Genomic DNA, 21,860 nt, shown 5'->3' with positions numbered 1-21,860 from the left:
AGAATCTGATAGAGTGTTTGAGGATATTGAGCCGTCACGACTTAATTTCCACCCTCACGGTAGCCTCCGAGCCGTCAACCCATGTTCCAATCGACCTCGTGCCGGGCACAATCTCCACCTCCCTCATGACACGCTCCATACCCATCTCCGCCTCGCTGTCCTCCGAGTCCCAGTCGTCATCTACAATATCTGTCGGTGATTTTCGTACCGACATCCAATCGCCGGTCTCCCATGTCAATTTGCACGCCATGGGCTTGATTTTGAAGTGTTTCCCAACAATACCAAGCACCGTGTACGCAGTACTACTCATGGGTATTTCCGTCTCGAAAGTTGTATCCGTAGCTGCCGCGAGGTAGAACTTGATGCGGAGCAACCGGGCAGCAAGCGAGTTTGGGTTTACGGCATTAGCAGAGCGCTGCACATCTGGCTCGCCATACTCTTCACACAACCATTTGTACCGCGGATGGCTTTTCAGTATCTGCTCTCGCTGGCTCTCAGGTGCAAACTGCATCTCCTTGGCGATCATGGACAGATAATACGACTCTGCATTCAGCCGCTCTTTCTCGTGGATGGGACTGTGGTTTAGCGTCTTGAGCTGTCCCAGTCGCGCTAGCGTAAGCATATACCCATCATCTGCCGTCAAGCTCCTTCCATCTGGTGCTTGTAAAGACTGATATAATGGGTTTTGCGACACGCGTAGGCTTTGGAGACCAGGAAAGACGTACACGAGTTGCTCGATGAAAGCCCATGTTGAAATTTCATTGAACGAAAGATCGACTTCTCGTACCGTGCTTGAGAAGATGGAAATCGGCGCGTCTGAGCTAGTTATCTCGGAGATTTTGTTCGATTTAAGGATTAGGCGACGCAGATTGGGCAGCGTTACCAGACATGCTAACGATGATAGACAGGTGATGTGGTTGTCTTCAAGTGTCAGATCGGTGATAGTGGGGTTGAGGGCATGTTGAGTGAGGCCTGTATAGAGGTTGCTGGAGGCGGAAAATGTGGTGACAGCTGGGAAGAGGTGGGTCAGGAGGGCGAGATCTGCCCAGGGAAGGAGATTGTCTTCTAGTTTTAGGGAGGTGATGCCTTTGAAGGCCTGGAGACAGCGTTCTCGCTCTTCTCTAGATAGGGAAGTGTCGCGGAGTCGTATACCACTGCGCGGTTATTAGTATATATAGGAAGGGACTGTGTGTGGATGACTTACTCGACCCTCAAGCTTCTCAATCCAGGTAGTTGCTCACAGATTGCAGCTACTTCTCTCCATTCTTCAAAAAGATTTCTACTCAGATCAAGCTCAATAGCTTTCGGACATGCCTCCCTCACATCATTCTTCTCTCCTCCTCTTAACCATTCATCTTGACGTGCTTCGGGTCGATACATGCATAACCCATCCAGGATGATAATCTTCAACTCCGAGAGCTGAGCCAACTGCCTCCGGATTTTGTCGAACCCAATCTCCTCAGCTGGTTTACCATTAAAGTGCACAGGTTTCAGCTGTGGAGGTTGATGATTGAAAACCACATGTACATCTGGATCTTGGAAATCCTCTGTAACAGCTTCAGACGCATATTTTGACTTTAATGCTTGAACAAAGGTGCGTGGTGGATCTGGTTTGCGGGTAGGACGGATGAAGGATGCGGATGTTGGTGACGGGTTCAAGCATGTGAAGTATCGTGTGCCATTATGTTCGCCGGAGTGTTTTCCTCGAGTTGGTTCGTCCCATTCTACGCCGAGCCATTCGCCTTTAGTTCCTTCGACAGTGCCGTAGTAGCGGACGGTACAGAGGCGGGCGTCGAAGCAGAGGCGCTTTCCTATGTAGATATTGGTTGCCATGATTGGCTAAGTCGTAGTAATTTTCCTTAACCTTTGGCTAGTATAGCCGGTGAGCAGATTTCTCGAGTTTACTTCACCAGTACTAGTGTCGGAATCCCCCAGAAGAGCGTGGAACTGGCTTCCTAATGCGAGGGTGAGCGTTGTATGGTGAATGTGTTAAGGCAGCTGCGCACGTGATTATGGAGGTGACAGGGATTGGGTATCGTAGCACTAGCGTCGCACGCCTCCAGAAGTTCTGTCGCGCGACATCACTCCAACACGCCTACGTCTACGCGGCTCCACACTTCACCATAGCCTACGTAAAAGTCATATTCACCTCAGTCTGATCGCGAGAAAGATTGACATAGTAGATCGTACAGGTTCTCCAAGATGGATTATCAGGTACGTTTCTCGTCGCGACATTTAAGAACAGCTACTAACTTCTACAGAATCGCGCAGGCTCCAAATTCGGAGGCGGCGGCGTCGCATCACAGTCGGCAACCAATGCCGACCGACGAGAGCGTCTCCGAAAGCTCGCGCTTGAGACCATCGACCTCGACAAGGACCCGTACTTCTTCAAGAACCACGTCGGAAGCTTCGAATGTCGTCTCTGTTTGACAGTCCACCAGAACGATGGCTCATATCTCGCGCATACGCAAGGAAGGAAGCACCAGACAAACCTGGCACGTCGTGCGGCGAAAGAACAGAGAGAAGGCAAGAGGGACGACGTGGGCCAGCAAGGACTTCTGGCTGGTGTGCTGCCCAAGAAGAACATTATCAAGATTGGCCGCCCTGGTTACCGTATCACAAAAGTACGCGATCCGAACACACGCCAGAATGGGTTGCTTTTCCAGTTCCAGTTCCCGGACCTCACACCCGGCATCACACCCAAGGTCCGCGTCATGAGCGCCTACGAACAGAAGGTGGAAGAGCCGGATCCAAACTACCAGTACTTGATTGTTGCTGGAGAGCCCTATGAAACAGTCGCGGTCAAGTTACAGTCGCGCGACATCGATAGAAGGGAGGGCAAGTTCTGGTTCTGGTTCGACGAGGATGCCAAGGAATTCTGGTGTCAGATCCTCTTCAAGACTGAGCGTGACGAACGCTTCAGCGCAGTGCCAGGTCTCGCCCCTGGAAGGTAGTGGCTTTCTTAAAGGTCGGTCGTTTTCAGTACTTTCATTACCTCATGCAAATCAACTTCCCAGGCGTAATGGCGCATTCGTTCGGGAACATCACAACTACGTTTAGGAGCTCATGTCGGTGTAGGTAGTCCCGATACAAGATATTGGATAATGCAAGTCCAACGTGACCAAACAAGCTTTTGCTACTTGTAGCCCGGTCTTAAGAAAGGTTTCAGTCTTAAAAGTGTTCTTTCAAAAGTTGCGCGTCCAGCTATGCAACCACATCGCGATGCGCTGGACACGAGAATTCTGTGCCAAGTCTCCGCACGGTGGCTTGCTACTAGCACTCGTGACTTACTCCAGATAAGAATCGATGTGAGTTGAACTTTCGCCGGGCTCAGGGTGTACGAGGTACGCCTGCTCAATTATCGATGCTCACATGGCAAGAGCGATTTCGCCTTGCGTCTGTGCGCCTTCCTCACTCGACGTCCGAACCGGACGTCTCCAACAGCATCTGATTCACCAGCGTTACCTCCTCACCGTCTTTCTCGCTTCTGCATTCAACCGACCACATCTCTCCGTTAGTCCGCCACTACTTCAATTTCAAATTGTCTCCTCAGCTAAGACCTTGATCTGCTTGCCGTCTGCGGACAACTAACCCTTGCGGTACTCTATTACACTGCTTCAGCGACGGGCTTATCACGCAGGCCAAGAAGCATGGACTTCTAGGCTGTTGCTGTTGAATGCTGCAGTAGCGTGCAGGTGTTGGTGTTTTCGCCTCTCTTTGGTTTTATTCAATCGAGGCATGTTTCGATGGAGCATGACAGTGTTTTCTAGGAAGGCTACTGGAGTGCTCACTCAAATGCTGCAGCTCTTTGCTTCTAGCCACGCTTGTTGAAGCCGATTATAGAAGGTCGCCAAGCAGGCATCGAAGCCTAAGGGCTTTTGCTGCCGAGGATACCGCATCATAAACTCCTTTGGACGGCTCTAATTCAGTACAAGACCCTTTGTACAATGCATCACTGGGCAATCCAAACTGCCAGGCTAGGCTAGGCTGTGTTGAGTGGACTCCATCTTCGAACGCATCGTACGAGGGTCCCTTGAACGCTGTTCGCGAGACAGATGTAGCTGGCATCAAGGGTGCATGGCACACAACAGCATAACATAAATTCCAGCTAGATGGATATGTGGAACTCTCTTCACCGCATTTCTCACTCACATTTGCCCCAGCATCCCTAACATTGTGAGTGGAGACAGCAATTCCACGAGTCTCATTCTCCTCATGTATGGTCAAATGCATACGCGGGTCTTCTTTAGGTCCCACCGATTCTAATGCGGCACTGAATATCTATCTAACTTAAGGCGGTAGGCGTGCATTTAGCAAGCTCAACAGAGATCACATTCTACATCGACTCATCTTCGGGTTGTTTTCAGTATCATCTGATGCCCATGGATGGATAAATACGATAACGGCCCTGGTCTTTTCAAGCCGTCGGCGTAACTGGTAGCACCTGACCGTCTCTTCGTCGAACGAATACTGGATCTGGTCTGATGATTGGCCGCAACTACCTCGAACGTTGATGCAGCCTCGCCACGCTTCCCCACTCTAGAGTGGACCGCCTCACCGTTCGAACGCAGTTTGCCTAGCTCAATGCTACAACATGGATGGAACTACATCGCCCGGCAGGATTGGAGATCCAGAGGGGTTGGGGTTCGTCTTTAGGGTGTGGGTAGCGTAGCTACTTGCTAGCGAAACTCGGGGGTATGCCGAAGCCACTAGTGCCTATTATCTTCCTGATTTCAAAGTCATGAAATGGCCATCTTGCAAGTTAACCGGCCATTGCTGGCGAAACCTGAGCATGAACAGTGAGCTCGCTGTGGACGATCACATATCCTATTATTGGACGTCTGATTACAGTTCTGCATGACGGATCTGTGTGTGTACGTGGTAATGCAGCAACATTTGTTTTTACTTCGGTGTTCCAAAAGCCGATGGAGAAAAGATGTGCTTCACCGCTGAAGTTGTACAACCCGCTGCATGTGGCTTTCGTACAGGAAGCCAAACGGAAGCCATGTACAGTGCTAGCCTGCGGGACATCCGCAGTTGGCTGCAAGAACAAGCACTCACCAGTGGGTGGTCCTACCCATTCCATTTCCTCGGATTTCTGAAACGAGGTCTCGACATTAAATGGCCTCGATATCATGGTACGGATACAACCGCCGTACGCCGCGATCTTCAATCTAACTTGAACGTGGGACGACTTTGGCGTCTGACGTCTCCCGACGCACGCTGGGATCCAAGACAGTGGATACAGCTGTCATATGATCAAGCAGCTATCCTAGCCTGCCCGTAGTGCCCCGCCAAGGTATCGACTAGGTCTAATACTTGAATTCGCGTTGGAATGTTTCAACGATCCTTGTAGTTAGCGCACTGCAGATGTCATGACAGCGGTGAGCGGGTTTGTTAATATGACGGTGGACGTCAAAGGTCGGTACGATGCTAACGAGGGGTAGAGTAGGTAGAGGACTTGGAGCCGTTCTCGCGTTGACACTCACGACATATGTGGCAGGTGTCGGACCATAGAACAAGAACGACATGTCCCACTTGTGTGGTAGTCTCGGTTTACGAAGGGTACGGATATAAACGACTGCACTCTGTTCACATCACTCTGTTCAAGAAGACTGATCGTCCGTGTTGTTTCTTCATACCCCACTGGACAGTACCGAGTTCGGACGCAAGAAGGGCTTTAGCAAACAAAGAATGGCAAACACTTCTCAATTGGCTTAGACCCTGCAGAGAGAGGCAGATGACAAACTGGGGCCTCAGGGTCTAAGACATGGAATAATGTGGCACAGCCTCCTCAAACGCGTCAGGAAAGAGACGCGAAAGGTTGCGTGCTCCAAGATGCCGAAGCGGATGCCGGCATCCAGGCCTACAGATGGACACAGTCTGTGGTCCGTCCAGATAGATTACGTCTTGAACTCGCGTAGTTTCAAGAGCATGTCAACAACACGGCGCACGGACAAAGTGAGTTAGACAGCGCTTAGGACAGGAAAGACGAACGGACATGGCGTTTCGACTCCCGCTAAGGCAGTGGCGCGAGCTGCGGAAGGGATGTGAGATACGAGCAAGGTAGCATGGTGGGGATCGGTTACAGCACGGGCAGGCCAAGGGTCATTAACACTTCTGCCCTTGTTGGTTCGGCGGGGAACGGGTCGCTTGGTGGAACAGATCGCCAACTCTGCGATGAATCTGCTGTCCACACGGAACGAAGAATGAATATCGAAGCGTCCAAGCGTTGCAACTGGATGCTTGGGCCAGAGGAGAGAGTAGGAAGCGATTCCGATGCTGTGGATGCGCTTGGAGCTTTCAGCTGCAGCACTGCCCATAGGCCCGCGAAGACCGACGGCGCTACGAGAGGACGAGCCTCAACTGGGCCTAGGAAATGCTAGAGGAAAACGAATTGCACAGGACAAGCAAAGGTCGGCGATCAGCGCATCATTTTTAGACGTCTTGACGGAGTAGCGGGAATACGAGCAGAGCAGGCAGCAGAAGCGCGTCCAAGATGAGGACTACTGCTTTTGACGGATGCAGCGCAATAAAGTTGGGCTTCCTTATTCGGCTGTTGCGGCAAGCATGAGCGGGCTGGGGGGAATTGGCTACGGGCGCTGAGGAGTCAGACGATACGGGTTGATTGATAGAGTGAGAAGGTCGAATGCATGACGACTGCGGCCGCCAATGCAGGCGGCAGCGTAGTCTGTCTTGGGCGGGCTGCAGGCCCACGGGTCTAAAATCAATGATTCGATAGCAGCCTGCTGACACGGTCGCCTTGCCGGGAGCTGCTCAATCAGCAGCAGGCGGACTTGTGAGTGGTGGAGACTACAGGATAGGCAGCGCGTCTGACCCAGGCCTCGCGTTCGCGCAGAAAGCATCGAGCATGAGAGAACAAGGCCCGGCGCGCTCGGGTGCTTGGCTCTGGAGTGGAGACGGAATATCGAGAGCAAGATCCAAGCTAGCGGTCGCTATCTCGCAGCATGATGCAAGTAATGCTGTTCGGCTCCGTGCGCTCTGCGCTCTCGAGGTAGTGAAAAGCCACCGGCTCGTGCAGGGCCGCGGGAGAGCCACTTTTTATCACACTGCAGCGCCTCTAATGCCTGAAGCTTGTCGCCATTGTCAGTGCGTGCCATTTGCTCACTAGACGAAGACTGTCGACGTCCGCCGCGCGGGCCGTCAGCTGCTGGGGTTGCAGGGCATATCAGATTGGGCTTCGCTCCCATTTCGTAATTCACCATAACCCGACTTCCCAGTTGCAGCAGCACCCAGTGGTCTTTGCTCCCGCACCACGCAGCGCCGCGCCAATCGCCCACACATACGCCCATACAGCCCGTACAGCCGCCCATACATATCTTGCACCAAGGGCTCCTGCTCCCGTCGCTGGTTAGACAGCCTGCACCACCCAAGGTTCGTTTCCCCAACCGTTCGCTCGCTCCATCTGTCCTGCCCTGCCCTGTCTTGCCCTGCTCGGCCCTGCCTGCTGCAAGTCACCCTTACAGCGGCTGTTCGCAGTGCAGCCCTCACATGGCCTGTTTTCGCGCCGTCACCTGAAGCTCAAACCTAACCGCGTCCTAGTCCACGAGCAGTATATCGATCAGCCAGCGCCGTCGGAACATTGCGCGCAGCTCTACCAATATTTGCCCGTGCTTGTACCACCTGTTCTGGCATTTTCCGCGACGTTCAGAATCTTCCGTAGTTATTGAGCTCGTCTGCCTGAGTGGTGTCGCCATCCCCGTCCGTAGCCACCGAACGCGCCTTCCCGGCGAGTCTTGGCCCCACCCGCACCTGCCGAACTTGAACCTTGGTTCGCCGCGCCGACACACTGCCCGTCTCCCATCACTCACCAACACATGATCCCCAGCGACCGCTGCGGATTCCCGTGCGTCTAGCCCTACTACCTGCGCCGCGCCCATTGGCCACACTTTGAGCTTCGCGACGCTCGACGGAAGCTTCCTTCGAGCTCGGTTGCTCTTGCGCCGCCTGAATGTACTCAGTGCATGTGCAACACCCTATACAAATCATGTCGAATGGTGGTTTTGCCAACGGCATCATGGATCCGCCTGGCACCATTGACCCGTCGCGTAAGTAGTCGCGTCCCCCTCGTCCGTCGCAGGCACTGGCTTGCGCGTCTGTTACATCCGACGCAGCCTCCCACGAGCAATTATTGACCAAAGCCAGACGTCTTCGGAGGCCCGACGCAGCCCGTCGCACAGCAACAGCAAGTATCGCGAGGCAGCCTGAAGCGCAGTCGCTCGCCAGAGAGCAACTACGACATCCAGGGCGATGACACGCCCAACAACAAACGCAGTCGCGGTCGCCCTCCCAAGGCCACCAGGCCGCCCTATGCCGGATCGCCGCAACAGACCGGCATCGCGCCGCCCGTGCAAACACCGCAATCACAGACAACAGCCCTGCCCCAAGCATCGCCTCCCCAGACCTCGCCATCTGCCAAGGGAACACCCACCAAGCCCGCCGTCATCAAGGCGCTACCCACTGTGCGCGACCACACTACCGACCAGCTCAATGCCGAAGGCGACGAATACATACCGCGCGAAATTGACGAGGCCGGAGAAAGGAAGGTTACGCAACAAGGCCACCCACTTGACGGCCGCGAATACCGCTGTCGCACTTTCTTCGTCCCCAACAGAGGCGAGAAGCTCTTCATGCTCGCAACCGAATGCGCGCGTGTTCTAGGTTACCGTGACTCGTATCTACTTTTCAACAAAAACCGCTCTCTGTACAAGATCATCGCCACGCAGGCCGAGAAGGACGACCTCATCCACCAGGAGATTCTGCCATACTCGTATCGGTCCAGACAGATTGCCATTGTCACTGCCCGATCCATGTTCAGACAGTTCGGAAGCAGATTGATCGTCAACGGCCGGCGTGTGCGCGACGACTACTGGGAGAGCAAGGCACGGAAGCAGGGTTTTACCGAGGAAGACGCGGCGGGTGAGAAGAGGCCAGGTGCAGCAAAAGCAAGAGAGGCAGCCGCAGCCGAAGCGAACCACGCCAGTGCCATGGCTTTTGCCCACCCAGGAGCATACACAGGCAACAACCAAGACTACCTGGGCGCTGCGATCAACCCTCTGCAGCCATTTGGCGGTCTCAACCCCGCACCAGGAAGCATGCCCTCCACAAACGCAGACGCATACAACCAGCGCACAACGGCTGACCTGCAGCCTCGAGACTACAGTGGCGTACAACGTCCACGACATGAGATGCAGGGCGCCCCGTATCAGGACATGACAAGGCCAACTCCGTCTGGCGAAATTCTCAACGCAGCCGCGCAAACAGCCGAGGTCAACAAGCAGCTGGAGCAGCAACGCAAGCACCGCAAGGACTATCTCAACGATGTCTGGCAACGTCCCCACGAGCCGCCCGTCCAGCCGAACCGTCCAGGAACCGCCGAAGGAGAGCACGCCCCGCAGGTTACTCAAGCGGTGCAGTCTCCACGTATGCCCTCGACAGCTGTCAGCATGCCAGGAAATCAGTACGGAATGCCAGCACAGACGCCACAGAGGCCTGGACAGCCCATGGGTCCTCAAGCGTACCGCCCGCAGCCTATGCCCCAAAACAACATGGTACCTTCACCCATGGCTCAGCAACACACACCTCTCCGTGCGGACCAGATGCACCGCCGTCCACCAAGCATTGGAATGCCCCAGGGCATGAACGCCTCTAACATGGGTCCTGGAGGCATGCTTCCAGGTGTCCAACAAAACCCAGGCCATGGGTACCCTCCATCACACATGTGGCAAGGAGGACCACCACAGCCCTCCCCGCTCTCCCAACAGCACAACATGCAGCAATATGCGCAACGACCACAGCAGTCGCCACTTCCGCAACAGTCCCCCATGCATGCCTCACCACAACTCCACCATGCCCAAAGCAGTGCCTCCATGCATGGCACACCTGTGCAACAGTACCAGACTATGGGTGCTATGGGAGGCTCTATGCCTGGCGGGGATCCCGGGTACCAGGCTATGGGACAAAACCCTTACCAACCCAGCCCGAGCCCCCACCAATTTATGCAACACCAAAGTGCTGCCAGTCAACAGCCTGGCATGCCTGGCTGGGCACCTCCACAGGCTCCACAACAGGGAGGGTGGTCGACATACTAGGAATGGCCACAACCCTATGATGTGTTGTCAAAAGCGGCACTACCGCATCATGAGCCGAATTCATTCTTGAGTCCACGAACGATGGTCTGATTTGGCATCATTATTGGAATACAATTGTCCATGCTCCGATCGACACCAGGGGCTACCTGCCGCAATTCATTCTTCGTTGCACTATGTACACTAGGCTCATCCTATCTTGCTTTTCACTCCGCTCCTCGCTCCACCAGCAACAATGAAATCACGACATACGAGACGGTGACGAACACGCTAAGCAACAAACACGACAATACGAAAGCACGATGGATGCGGTACACAGTGCCATTCCTTTATTCCCTTACTACGAGCTCGGCTGTTATTTCCTCGTGGCGACTTTGGAACGCACGTTGACTTCGTTGATGAAACCTGGAGGTCCGTTCACCTGCTATATCTTCGCATCGCATGGATACCCCACAGTACTTTGCGGCTTGGCAGTATTTGCATGGATTTGCGGACAAGAGTGCATGGAATATTTGAAGGAGATTTATTTCTTGCATTGCTGGAAAACGACGTTTCTGAATCAGATTGTCACATCGTCTTTTTTTTTCGCATTCTTTGTCAGTATTAGCAGATCCCCGTCCCAGTCGTCTTATTCGTGGTGGTTTTAGTTATAGCTTTTTGCACAAGATTCCCCAGATTCCCCAACACCTTGTTTCGTGTTTTGGTTACTGATTTGCAGTCATTTGCATCATTGGAAGGGACGCAAGTTATGCTCCCGCAAGCTGTTGCTCTGGGATATTGGAGGAGCAGGTAGAAATGCACTACCATTACGCTTCAGGACGCATGACAGGAAGGATCTTCTTCACGTATCCTTTCATTATTAATAATATTACCCATTGCGCAAACACGGAACGAATCTATCGCACTCGGTAAAGGCTTGTGACTGTAAAACACTTGGCTATGCAAAGATGACATTGGTATCAGGCAGGGTCTGCAGCCAGCGACATGGACATGTCGAACAGCAGATGGCTTTGTGTCGGAATCTGCACCCCAGAACGTGAGAATGTGTCATGTCGCTCCATGTACCCCAATTGCTTCCTGCGCATGCATCTGATCGGCACCATCAACCGCCAGGGGTCGATTCACCACCTGCGTGATTGACGACGTGCGTCTAACCTACAGTCTAAGCATGAGGAAAGACATGGTTCATGGGTTCTGCGACACATGGTCGAACAGAGACCGGGTGCGGGAGCGGACGGCTGCACTGGACCGAGCTCAGACCACGATGCATCATCGATTCGCGCGAAAGGGACTCGATGGCTCGGTTATCTTACGTAGCCTACCATGCTACCCAAAGTCTATAGACGCACAGTCCCATTGCCCAGACATATACGTGGTTGATGTTATTGCTGTTGCGGTTCATTCATGTCGTTTGGCTTTGACTCCGTGACGGGAGAAGGCAGATTCGAGGCAGGCAGGGTTTCTTCCACCTGTCGGATCTACTCCGGCGGCTTTCAAGCTGGCTGCAGTGCAAGTGGCCTAAGGTTGCGGCTCAACGTATATCGGGTAAGATGATTATCATGCTTTCTTCTGCGCTGACAAGCCCATATCATCGGTCAGTATGCACGGTTACGTCTGCCCTCCGCGGTCGTCTCAACGGTCCAACGACCACCGCTTGTACGTGTGATTGCTTTTCCCACTGCGAATCTCACGCTGCGGCCACGTGATGGGCGCGGATTCGTTCCTTCCCGCTGCCTGCAACATTTGCTTTTGCGAAGCGAAGAGCAAAGGTTACATGGCAATGCATCTCGCTTAGAGCCTACGTTGCATACATACGCGTGGAAAGTTTTTCGGAGTCTTGTCCTGTATGTACGTATGCATTAAACGGCGTCGGAGCATGGATACCTCTTTCGATCTATGTCCACTTTTGCCATGATGAACTGGATTTCCTATGGGCACAGGATATCAGCGTGTTACCCTGGGGTCCCTCGGCGTATGTACTGTACTATGACCTGCATACGTAAATCTCAACAGATTGCCACATGGATCCTCATATAGGCGGCAATTGTTGCCGTCCATACAACGACCACAGAACGATGGGCATTTAGTAAGCTGGCTTACAGGACCCCCTGCGGAAACGGTAAGAAGGTTCACCGTACCTCGTAAAGGAAGACGGACCCCGCTATCTGGGCAATTTAGCCCTTTGGTCTTCTTAGCTTTGGTTATAGTCGGTCCCAAGTCTGAAGGTCTGGTATTGACGTGCAATATGTCTGGACCCTTTTTACCTACCCAGCCAATCTCTTTCGATCCCATCTGAAAATGCAATTATCGTCGTCGTGTCAGTTTCAAGTGGTCCATCCATACACGCTCGCTGCACACTAAACCGAGAGACGTGAGTGGCTGCCTTGCGCTTCTGTTACTTTTTTACACATGGATCGCGCATCACCCGTCGCTGGCACTCCTCAATAGGTCGGCATGGGTTTCTGTCATGCGAATGTTTGTTGTAGACACTGATCAATGTGGATACCTACGATGCATGCAGGTGAATCACAGCGCCGTTACAATTGCATGCTGCTAGTCTAGTATTAGGGCCATATCCCGTGGTCTGGGATCAATCCACATTGCGTCGCATGGGCGGCTACTGCATTCGGACCGACACCTTTAAACTCAGGCATCCGAAAGATTGAAAAGAAATTTGAGATGACCAAGCCAACGGCATTCAACGCCGTCTCCATATAGCGGCCACGGACTCTGAATCTCTAGCTGAGTAACTAATCGCAGGGTAGATTCGCGATCCTACGATCGGTACGAACAATCGGATCCTGGATCTTAAGGATCTACTTACTTGCCCAGGTAGGTAGTTCTCACGGTGAAAGGTTGCGAAAATTCAGCCTGCGTCACTAGGAAATATGGCGGCTAACCCTACGTCCAGGCGATTCCTGCTGCCACTGCAATTGGACGCATGCAAATCTTATTGTTGGTTCTTTCTTCCTCTAACCTCTCTCTTGTTCGCACGCTACTGGTAGGCAGCGAAATCACCTACTTGGCTCTAAAGGGTTTGAACACCTACACCAGCATGACTAAAGCATCGCGGCAACCGAGACAACCGCCATCAACGTCAACGTGGCTTGGATGCGTGACGATCATTGTTCTTCTTTTCGCATCGACCTGGCTCATGGAAATTTTATCCGCAATACAAACTCTTGGGCCAGTGTCGGATCTCCCTTCGGCTTCAAAGCAACTACCAATGGCGCAAAAAGCAATCACCGTGAGAGTCGGCGACCCATCCGAAATTATTCGACGTGGTGTCGCTTTTTTTGCTCGCTCGCTTGACTCGGCATCTATAGTGACTCGCTATAACCGGACTTTACCCTCCTCGGAGAGATCTGTCAGAAAAGAAATGGTGTCTGCCAAGCCAATGGTTCCCAGCCCCCAAACCGAAAAGTGACAGATCAAGGCCTCGAGGCTTGCGCACCCATCTAGTACTTGACACGAGCAAGAAGCGGTGATAATTAGTTTCCTATCGATTCGAAGAACTAAAGGTTCGTGCGATCAAAGCTGAAAGCAGACCCAACAGGCATCACTGCATTCTACAATACAATACACGGACGACACGGGTGACGCCGTGACGGAAACTCGGTCGCTCCTATCGATACTACAATCTGGTACTTGGGACCTGTACCTGCATTCTACCAGATTTTGTGGTAGCTTCACATCGGTCCCGTGAACCAGAGTTGACGGTACCAAGGATACAGCATAACCCTCAAGTGGTTCACGGAATACCCGCGACCGTGAATCAAACTCTGTACCTGCATGTGCGCGGATCACCATAGTTTCATTGAGAACTCGGAACCAGCGTCCGACGACCAAACTTTGTGGATTTCCTCCTTCTGACAATCAACACGATACAGTATCTTTTCATAGAAGCTTTCTGAAGAGGCGGAAGACATCACCTGGCCATACAGAGATCGAACTCGCTACCTGGAGATTATACAAGCCACACGAAGATCATCTCAAAAGCACAAAAGGACGTTTCGGCTTCTGTCATGACCACTTCTGAGTAGACAAACCCAACCCCTATGACCAAGTTTGGTAGAAAAACCAACATACTAGCATGTTTCGATTCCACAAACTTGGGGACGGTAGATTCCGCATGGTCCGCAAGGGAAACATATCTCAGGCTAGGAGAATACCGAGTATGTCACGGACGAGGAAGTAAATAGCGTTTGTCCTGTGCGCATTGGCGTCTGTGCACATATAAATCCGAAGACTCTAAATACGGGAAAGAAGCGAATTTTTGATCCCTAAACTCTTTTTGTCCTGCTAATTAGTCGTTCACGCAGGATACCGTCAGGGGAGACGGGATAGCACGCTAGGATACGTGTGATCGTATCAGAAAGAAGAGAGACATGGCAGGTGCCGAGATGACTGGCTTGGAGAAGGTTTAGATGGGCTTGAGCTTGCTATTGGAGCGGGTACTGTATCCGGATCTCAAATATCCACGAAGTTGAGATGGTGGAGTCGCGATAAGATTGGGGACAAGGGAAGAGTTGACGGAACTCAGCAGGGGAGCCGAGATCGTGTGGTTTTGAAGGCTGCTGGTTTAGCCGAAATTGGAAAGTGATAACGAGCGAGACCATATGTACATTGTGATGCGGAGCATGTAATCAATTCACGAAGATGCTCGTTTTCATTGTGTCGTACTCTAGGTCATAAAACTTATCTTCAAGAGATATAGTGTTACATGATCGATAAGTTGATGAAGGGGAATGCTATGTATACCTTCGGGGCGCGATGTTGGTGGGGAATAAGTCAAGAATAACACGAGGTTCTTCATGATGAGCACGAACGTTGGACTGAGCAAGCAGAAGGCCTTGTCCGTTACATCATCAGTTTGGTCGATATCTTCAGTTCAACCGCATAGGTAAATAGTTCTATATGAAGGATGTAAATATCAAGGCAGTGTCCCGGAGAAACGCGTGGATGGCAGTATGCAAGAATATTGTCAAGAGACCCCGAATGCAAACAACCGGATTCTTCTATGAATGATGACGATTCGTACTTTCTTTCAATGACAAAAAAGCTTCAATACATCATATCGATTGGACGTGCTTTTCAACCTGAGGTTTCTATAGTGGTAATATATTTGGACCTACACACAAGGCCATAGATATTGAAAAGTAGATGGTTGAGGTTCCCAACACTCTCACAAAATATATCGTTTTCTATGGCTTCTTCCAATCCGTCAACTCTTTTGACTGCATTAACCTCCTGGAGGAGAGAAAGAGTTATTCAAGGCAGTGTGTGTTTGACAACCGTAGTCGGCACATGGTCGGCTTAAATCACTCATCAACTATCTTGTTACTTCAAAATAAACAGTTTTCATACTTTGTCAAACATGTCGTCGATCCTGCCTTCCTACACCTCATGTCGCTTCACTCACACTCAGATCTCTCTGACGGAGTTGAAACCTGGTCTGGGATATCTAAACAGAAACGACGACCCACATGTCAGCAAGTCGACTGATTCAGAAGAGTGGGGATGGAGAGTCAATAGAGTATTAGAGTGGTTCAGTTGAATGCCACTCAGCATGTCACTAGCTCGTGTAGCCCACGAATTCTGTTTACTCTTGATCGTAATGTAACCCATCATACTGCATTACCTAGGACATCGCCACATGAAGTTGTATGGCTTACACAGGTAATTGGCGCAATAGTCTGGGTTCCATAAAACTGGTGGAAATCTCAATGAAAGGCATTTCGGTACACAAAAGGTTCATGCATATCATGGTGCCAGACAATCTGTATCTCAAATATGAAGAAGGGAAGAGCATGTAGACGGCTTTGAGATGATCGAGCATGTACTGTATGGGCCTGACATTCTATGAGAGGCCCTGTATAGACGAGAAAACATATGGAAAAACACTCACACGCTTGACAGTGCTCACAATCGTCCCCATAGTCAACACTAATTACCTGACTGGAAGCTCGGTCTTCGATTCGAAGCTGTACCGCAGCCACTCGCCAACTGCCCTCAAGCTCTCCCACCGTACGCTCTCATCTGCCTCCTGCATCAGCTCCATAACCCTGCCCTTCAGACCCAGCTTTTCAAGTTGTTGTCGCTTCTCTGGCACCTCCTTGACCAAGCACGCGACATCGTTGCACCCAATAGCCAATACCTGCTTATCGTTTTCCCAGCTCTTAGATAGAATCTCCGCAAGTTTTCGAGGTAGTGCGCCCTTGTCCTCTTCTAAGATGCGACGCGCATTGTCTCGCCAGAAGGTAGGGTTGCGATGCGGTGGCGACCAACGAAGGTGACCCGACTGTAGCTCGGCAGCGTACTCATCAAAGGTAGTCTGTGTCTTGGTGTACTCCTCGAGGAGCTCGTTCAAGGCCTGTAAATCTTCGAGCGCATCTTCGTCGGTTAGATGTCGCGACTTTAGGCTTGAGAGAAGAGAGGGTAGGCGAGCAAGCACGGCTGTTGGAAGAAGAGTCTGGCGGTTGGTAGTCAAAAGGTTGAGGAGAGTGGAAAGAAGAAGACGAGTGGTCTTCTCCTTAGGCGAGACCTTGAGGAGTTGCGTGTAGAGAATGACGATATCGTGCTCCCTGTAAGCTGTTAGTAAATGCGAAATGCGATTTAGAAGAGTAAACATACTCCTGAAGTCCTTCGCCTACGAGCTCGCCCTCAAAGCTAAGCTGCCAGATGACGAGCAAGACGTGGTACAGAAGCTGGAGACCGACACCACCAGAGATGCCACCATCTGTTGTACGGATACTAGCACCGCCACTATACAGGGTTGAGTCTGTATCCTTGGCAGACCCAGCTGCAGCCCGCAGAATATCAAACAGAGGGCTAAGTGTCTCCTTCCTCTGCTTCCAGAATATGCGCCTTGATTTGGTGCTGCGAAGTACGGCAGAATATTCCCGTACAGCGATATCCTGCAGACCGGCGTCGGATGCCTTTGCGAGTGTCGAGAGGTAGGTGAAGAGCTGTGCTAAGGCCTCATCAAGCTGGGGTGTGTTCTTGGAAGACGTCTTGACAGCCTGCGATAGAAGGCCGGACAGAACGGAAGATGTCAGAAGCGGTACGGGGTCTTCGTTGTTAGATGAAGCCTTCAAGAGCGGCAGGAAAGGCTTGTAGGGCGCTGGGTGTTGGACGAGAGCCGATGTGAGTGCAGGTATGTCTGGAACTTTGTAAGCTTCGCCTTGGATCTAGAGAGGTTCGCGTTGCTACCATCAATCATGTCTCCCAACAAGACCAGCATGTAGTGAATGATGTCTTGGCGCTTTGCAGCTGCCTCAAAGATGCTCTGCGATCCATTTCCGCCCACTAACAGCGTCACGAAGCTATCCACATCAGACTCGATGGTCTGTTTCCTCTGTTCCTTGCGCACTTTATCGATTGATTTAATCTTCTTGAGGTCTTCGTCGGTGATGGTCTTAGCTCGCACAGCTCCTTCCCATGATATGGGCCGCGCGCGGATGTTGTTCTGGATCGAGGTGAGGTACGTCGGCGGATCTAGCGAAGACATTGCGATAGCCGTGGCAGGGGGGCAGGATGTGAGCGATAGAGCGGCTTCGGTGCCTGGAGTCGTGGTATTGGAGCTCTGCCCAGGTGATGTTGGTCGCTGTGAGGGCCCACCTGGGAGCTCCGTCATGGTGCGGAGCTAGGTAGTGGAGCTAGGATCTTTTGATATCTTGGCATCGACCAATCTTTCCCAGACACCAACACCACGCGCCTTCGTCGCTCGTCAACCAACACACCTTGCCCCAAAGATGGAGTACTTCAGTCTGAAGCGGTCGACAGCTGCCGATCGTGGTGAAACCAACCTGTCCAGCAAGGTCTACGTGCGGTCTACCAAAAGTGGCAAGGTCCAGAAAATTGTCAGAGAGTTGTATTTACGACAGGACATTCCATGCTCGTCCAATCTTTGCAGAGCATGTCTAGAGATTGCGCCGACGGACTATTCTAAGAAAGGTTCGGTCGCAAAACCTCACGTGTAGAGTTAGGCTAATCTTTGTCAGTCGCCCCATTTGTCCTTTCAGACACACCGGCAGGATCCAAGGACTTCCCAAGTGGCCAATATCTTATTCCGGACACAAATGCTTTTCTTACTGGCATGGACTTATTCGAAGTTGAGACCGCATTCCATGATGTTATTGTCCTCCAAACTGTACTAGAGGAGGTCAAGAACCGTTCACTTCCTCTATATCATCGTCTGATATCCCTGACTAAGAACGAAGGAAAGCGCTTCTACGTGTTCTTCAACGAATTCAGGCAAGAGACGTATGTGTCGCGGGAAGCTGGAGAGACCATCAATGACCGAAACGACCGGGCTGTTCGCAAAGCCGTACAATGGTACAATGACCATATCACACAGGCTGTTAAAGCGCGGAGCAAAACGCAGACGCGGATACCTACGGTTGTCATGATCACCGATGACAGGGATAACTTGCGCAAAGCTAAAGCCGAGAAGGTTCCTGGCAAGACTTTGTCAGACTTTGTATCGGGTTTGGAAAATTCGGACGAGCTCCTAGACATGATCAGCGCAGCGCAAGAGCAACGAGAAGTCAGGTCGAAAAAGCCAGAGATCTTCTATTCGGAACATTATACAGTCTCTAAGATGATGACTGGTGTAAAAGCTGGCACTTTACACCAAGGCATCTTCAACGTCTCCCCGTACAATTACCTCGAAGGCTCAGTCCACGTACCTGCTTTCGATAAATCTCTCCTTATTCTGGGACGTGAGAACAGCAATCGCGCTGTCTCTGGCGACGTAGTAGTTGTCGAGGTACTGCCTCAGGATCAGTGGAAGGCGCCTTCAACCAAGATCATTGAAGAGGAGACAGTGAACAAGAACGACAACGCAGAGGCTGAAGAAGGCGAGAATGTCATCCCAGAGCGAGAACGACGAGCGTTACAAGAGGAAGTTAAGCGTGTCCATGGACAAAGCACGGAAGGCAGGCCGCAACCGACTGCGCGTGTAGTAGGTGTTATCAAGCGAAACTGGAGACAATACGTCGGCCACATCGATCGCGACTCTGTTCGCTCTTCTTCAAAATCGAGTCGACAGCAACAGACCGTATTCCTCGTTCCGATGGACAAGCGCATACCTAAAATTCGGATACGAACACGACAAGCTGGAGAACTTCTTGGTCAACGTGTTCTGGCAACGATCGATTCTTGGGATAAAGATTCCCGATATCCGGTTGGCCATTTTGTACGATCGCTTGGCGAGCTTGAATCTAAGGGCGCAGAGACCGAAGCTTTACTACTGGAGTGGGACGTTCAATACAAGCCTTTCCCCAAAACGGTTCTGGACTGCTTACCCGCTGAAGGCCATGATTGGAAGGTACCAGCTAGCTTGGAGGATCCAGGCTGGAAGGGGCGTAAAGATCTTCGCGACCTCTTGGTATGCTCTATCGATCCTGTTGGTTGCGTTGACATCGATGATGCTCTCCATGCCCACAAGTTACCGAACGGTAACTACCAGGTCGGTGTTCATATTGCAGACGTATCTCATTTCGTCAAACCGAACAATGCGATGGACAAGGAAGCCAGCCAACGTGGAACGACCGTTTACCTGGTTGACAAGCGCATTGACATGTTGCCTATGCTTCTTGGAACGGATCTATGTTCCCTGAAGCCATATGTCGAGCGCTACGCTTTCTCTGTGATTTGGGAGGTCACTGAGGACGCCGACATCGTTTCTTCGTATTTCACCAAGTCTGTTATTCGTTCAAGAGAGGCATTCAGCTACGAACAAGCCCAAATCCGGATAGACGATAAATCACAGCAGGATGATCTCACGAACGGCATGCGGACGCTGCTCATGCTCTCCAAGAAGCTGAAGCAAAAGCGAATGGACGCCGGAGCATTGAACCTATCTTCACCAGAAGTAAAGGTCCGAACTGAATCCGAAACTTCAGACCCGGCAGATGTCCAGACAAAGAAGCATCTTGACACCAACTCGCTCGTGGAGGAGTTTATGTTGCTCGCCAACATTAGTGTTGCCGCAAAAAACTACGAAGCCTTTCCACAAACAGCTTTGCTCCGTCGCCACGCTGCCCCTCCAAAGACGAATTTCGAAGAGCTGGATAACCAGCTCAAGGTCAAGAAGGGAATGGAGCTCAAGACTGATAGCTCGAAAGCTTTGGCTGATTCACTTGACAAGTGTGTTGATCCCAATGACCCATTCTTCAACACTCTCGTCAGGATTATGGCAACACGTTGCATGATGTCTGCTGAGTATTTCTGCGCCGGAACTCAAGCGTATCCTGAATTCAGGCATTATGGTCTTGCTAGCGAAATCTACACTCACTTCACATCCCCCATCCGTCGCTATGCTGACCTCGAAGCACATCGCCAGCTTGCCGCTGCTATCGAGTACGAGCAATTGGACCCTAGCCTACAGTCAAAGGCCAAGCTGGAAGCTGTATGCAAGAACATCAACGTGCGCCATCGCAATGCACAGATGGCCGGTCGCGCTTCCATTGAGTATTACGTCGGCCAGGCGCTCAAGGGCAAGGATATCAACGAGGAAGGTTTCATTATGAAGATCTTCTCCAACGGCTTCGTTGTTTTTGTACCGAGATTTGGTATCGAGAGTCTCATTCGATTGAGGGATCTTGCTACACCGGAGCCGGAGGCTGACTTTGACGCCGAGAACTATGTGTTGAGCATCAAGGGCGATGTTAAGAGGACTATCGAGCTGTTCGAGAAGGTAACTGTCAGGATCACGGACGAGCTTGAAGAAAGCACCGGAAAGAGGAAGGTGCGATTGAGTCTGGTATGAGGCTTAGAGAAGCTATCCCCTGGGTTGGGTCACTAGGCGTTCAGGGCACGAAAACGGGAAAAGCGGCTCCCCTTGGACTGTAGAGCTAGTTGTCTTCGGGTTCATGATCACGTCCTTTCTACTAGTATATTCGCGTTTCATCACATCCAATTGTCTCTGCTGGTGGCATGTTGTCTCTTTAGGCCCAGAGATGAGATCTTCGTTTGCCATCGTACGTCCTGATCAAGTATTTACACACCTGCATAGGACTAATACTGACTATGGAGTAAACGACTTTCACTCCAGTACTTAAGCTCTTAGTATGGATGCCACCTCAACGTCTAGATCTTCAATTCGGTGACAAATTACGGTTCAAGGCCAGCCAATATACCCACACTCGGTACTCCTCCGACGCTTTCTCTCGCTCTCAACCACACTTACGGCGTGGCGACAGGCGACAGCAGCCTCCCGCTTTGTATCAGCATCTAGGTTAGCACAACTGCACTCATACGTAAACACATCCAAGCACGACTCAAGACATCTGTCGATCCATGCCCATCCTATTCGTAACCTCCACCTGCCCCGTTATTGCGCAAGCGACGCGCCAACAAGCTCACTCGCGACATGCCGCTTTTCGACGCTCGGCCATGCCGACAAGGTTTACGGCTCCTGAATGATCGCTTACCTACCTTACAATCGTACTTTTCCAGCTCCTAATCTCGATCATCCTGTTCACACGTCATTGCGCTTCGAATCGTACTGATCATTTGTAGAGCTTTCGTTACCCGGAAACAACAATGCCGATCATCTGTATAGCCGGCGTGAAAAGTTGTAAGGCGTGTTTGAAGCAAGCCACAACTGGGGAGAAGGGGTAGTCATCTCCTTCCTTTACCGGGCCAAGGTGCAGACCGTGGCGCATGATTAGCCCGGTAACGGACCGAGCCCGTCCTGCATCTTAACGATCCGCAGCGGAGGATGATGGCCGAAATCGCCCTTTG

General features: G+C 51.6%; 5 protein-coding genes across 5 annotated transcripts; 3 read left to right on the top strand and 2 right to left on the bottom strand.

Annotated features, from left to right (window-relative positions):
• Positions 1-34: 34 nt before the first annotated feature.
• Positions 35-1,833, bottom strand: AA0111_g6285 (hypothetical protein; the record flags this gene model as incomplete). Its single annotated transcript, XM_028652490.1, has 2 exons — positions 35-1,154; positions 1,205-1,833. The coding sequence occupies 2 exons, from the start codon at positions 1,831-1,833 to the stop codon at positions 35-37; spliced, it is 1,749 nt and encodes a 582-aa protein (XP_028506092.1).
• A 369-nt stretch (positions 1,834-2,202) lies between these two features.
• Positions 2,203-2,954, top strand: AA0111_g6284 (hypothetical protein; the record flags this gene model as incomplete). The annotated part of the gene is made up of 2 exons (XM_028652489.1): positions 2,203-2,214; positions 2,262-2,954. The coding sequence occupies 2 exons, from the start codon at positions 2,203-2,205 to the stop codon at positions 2,952-2,954; spliced, it is 705 nt and encodes a 234-aa protein (XP_028506091.1).
• A 5,054-nt stretch (positions 2,955-8,008) lies between these two features.
• On the top strand, positions 8,009-10,112 carry AA0111_g6283 (hypothetical protein; the record flags this gene model as incomplete). Its single annotated transcript, XM_028652488.1, has 2 exons — positions 8,009-8,069; positions 8,167-10,112. The coding sequence occupies 2 exons, from the start codon at positions 8,009-8,011 to the stop codon at positions 10,110-10,112; spliced, it is 2,007 nt and encodes a 668-aa protein (XP_028506094.1).
• Positions 10,113-16,059: 5,947 nt separating this feature from the next.
• On the bottom strand, positions 16,060-17,745 carry AA0111_g6282 (hypothetical protein; the record flags this gene model as incomplete). Its single annotated transcript, XM_028652487.1, has 3 exons — positions 16,060-16,693; positions 16,743-17,271; positions 17,322-17,745. The coding sequence occupies 3 exons, from the start codon at positions 17,743-17,745 to the stop codon at positions 16,060-16,062; spliced, it is 1,587 nt and encodes a 528-aa protein (XP_028506093.1).
• A 118-nt stretch (positions 17,746-17,863) lies between these two features.
• AA0111_g6281 (Exosome complex exonuclease) lies at positions 17,864-20,883 on the top strand (the record flags this gene model as incomplete). Its single annotated transcript, XM_028652486.1, has 2 exons — positions 17,864-18,065; positions 18,113-20,883. The coding sequence occupies 2 exons, from the start codon at positions 17,864-17,866 to the stop codon at positions 20,881-20,883; spliced, it is 2,973 nt and encodes a 990-aa protein (XP_028506096.1).
• Positions 20,884-21,860: the final 977 nt, after the last annotated feature.

Source organism: Alternaria arborescens (genome assembly GCF_004154835.1).
Source record: "Alternaria arborescens strain FERA 675 chromosome Unknown contig_13, whole genome shotgun sequence".
NCBI lineage: Eukaryota > Fungi > Ascomycota > Dothideomycetes > Pleosporales > Pleosporaceae > Alternaria > Alternaria arborescens.
The sequence above is the reverse complement of the archived record's forward strand: the minus strand, read 5'-3'. Positions and strand labels throughout refer to the sequence as shown.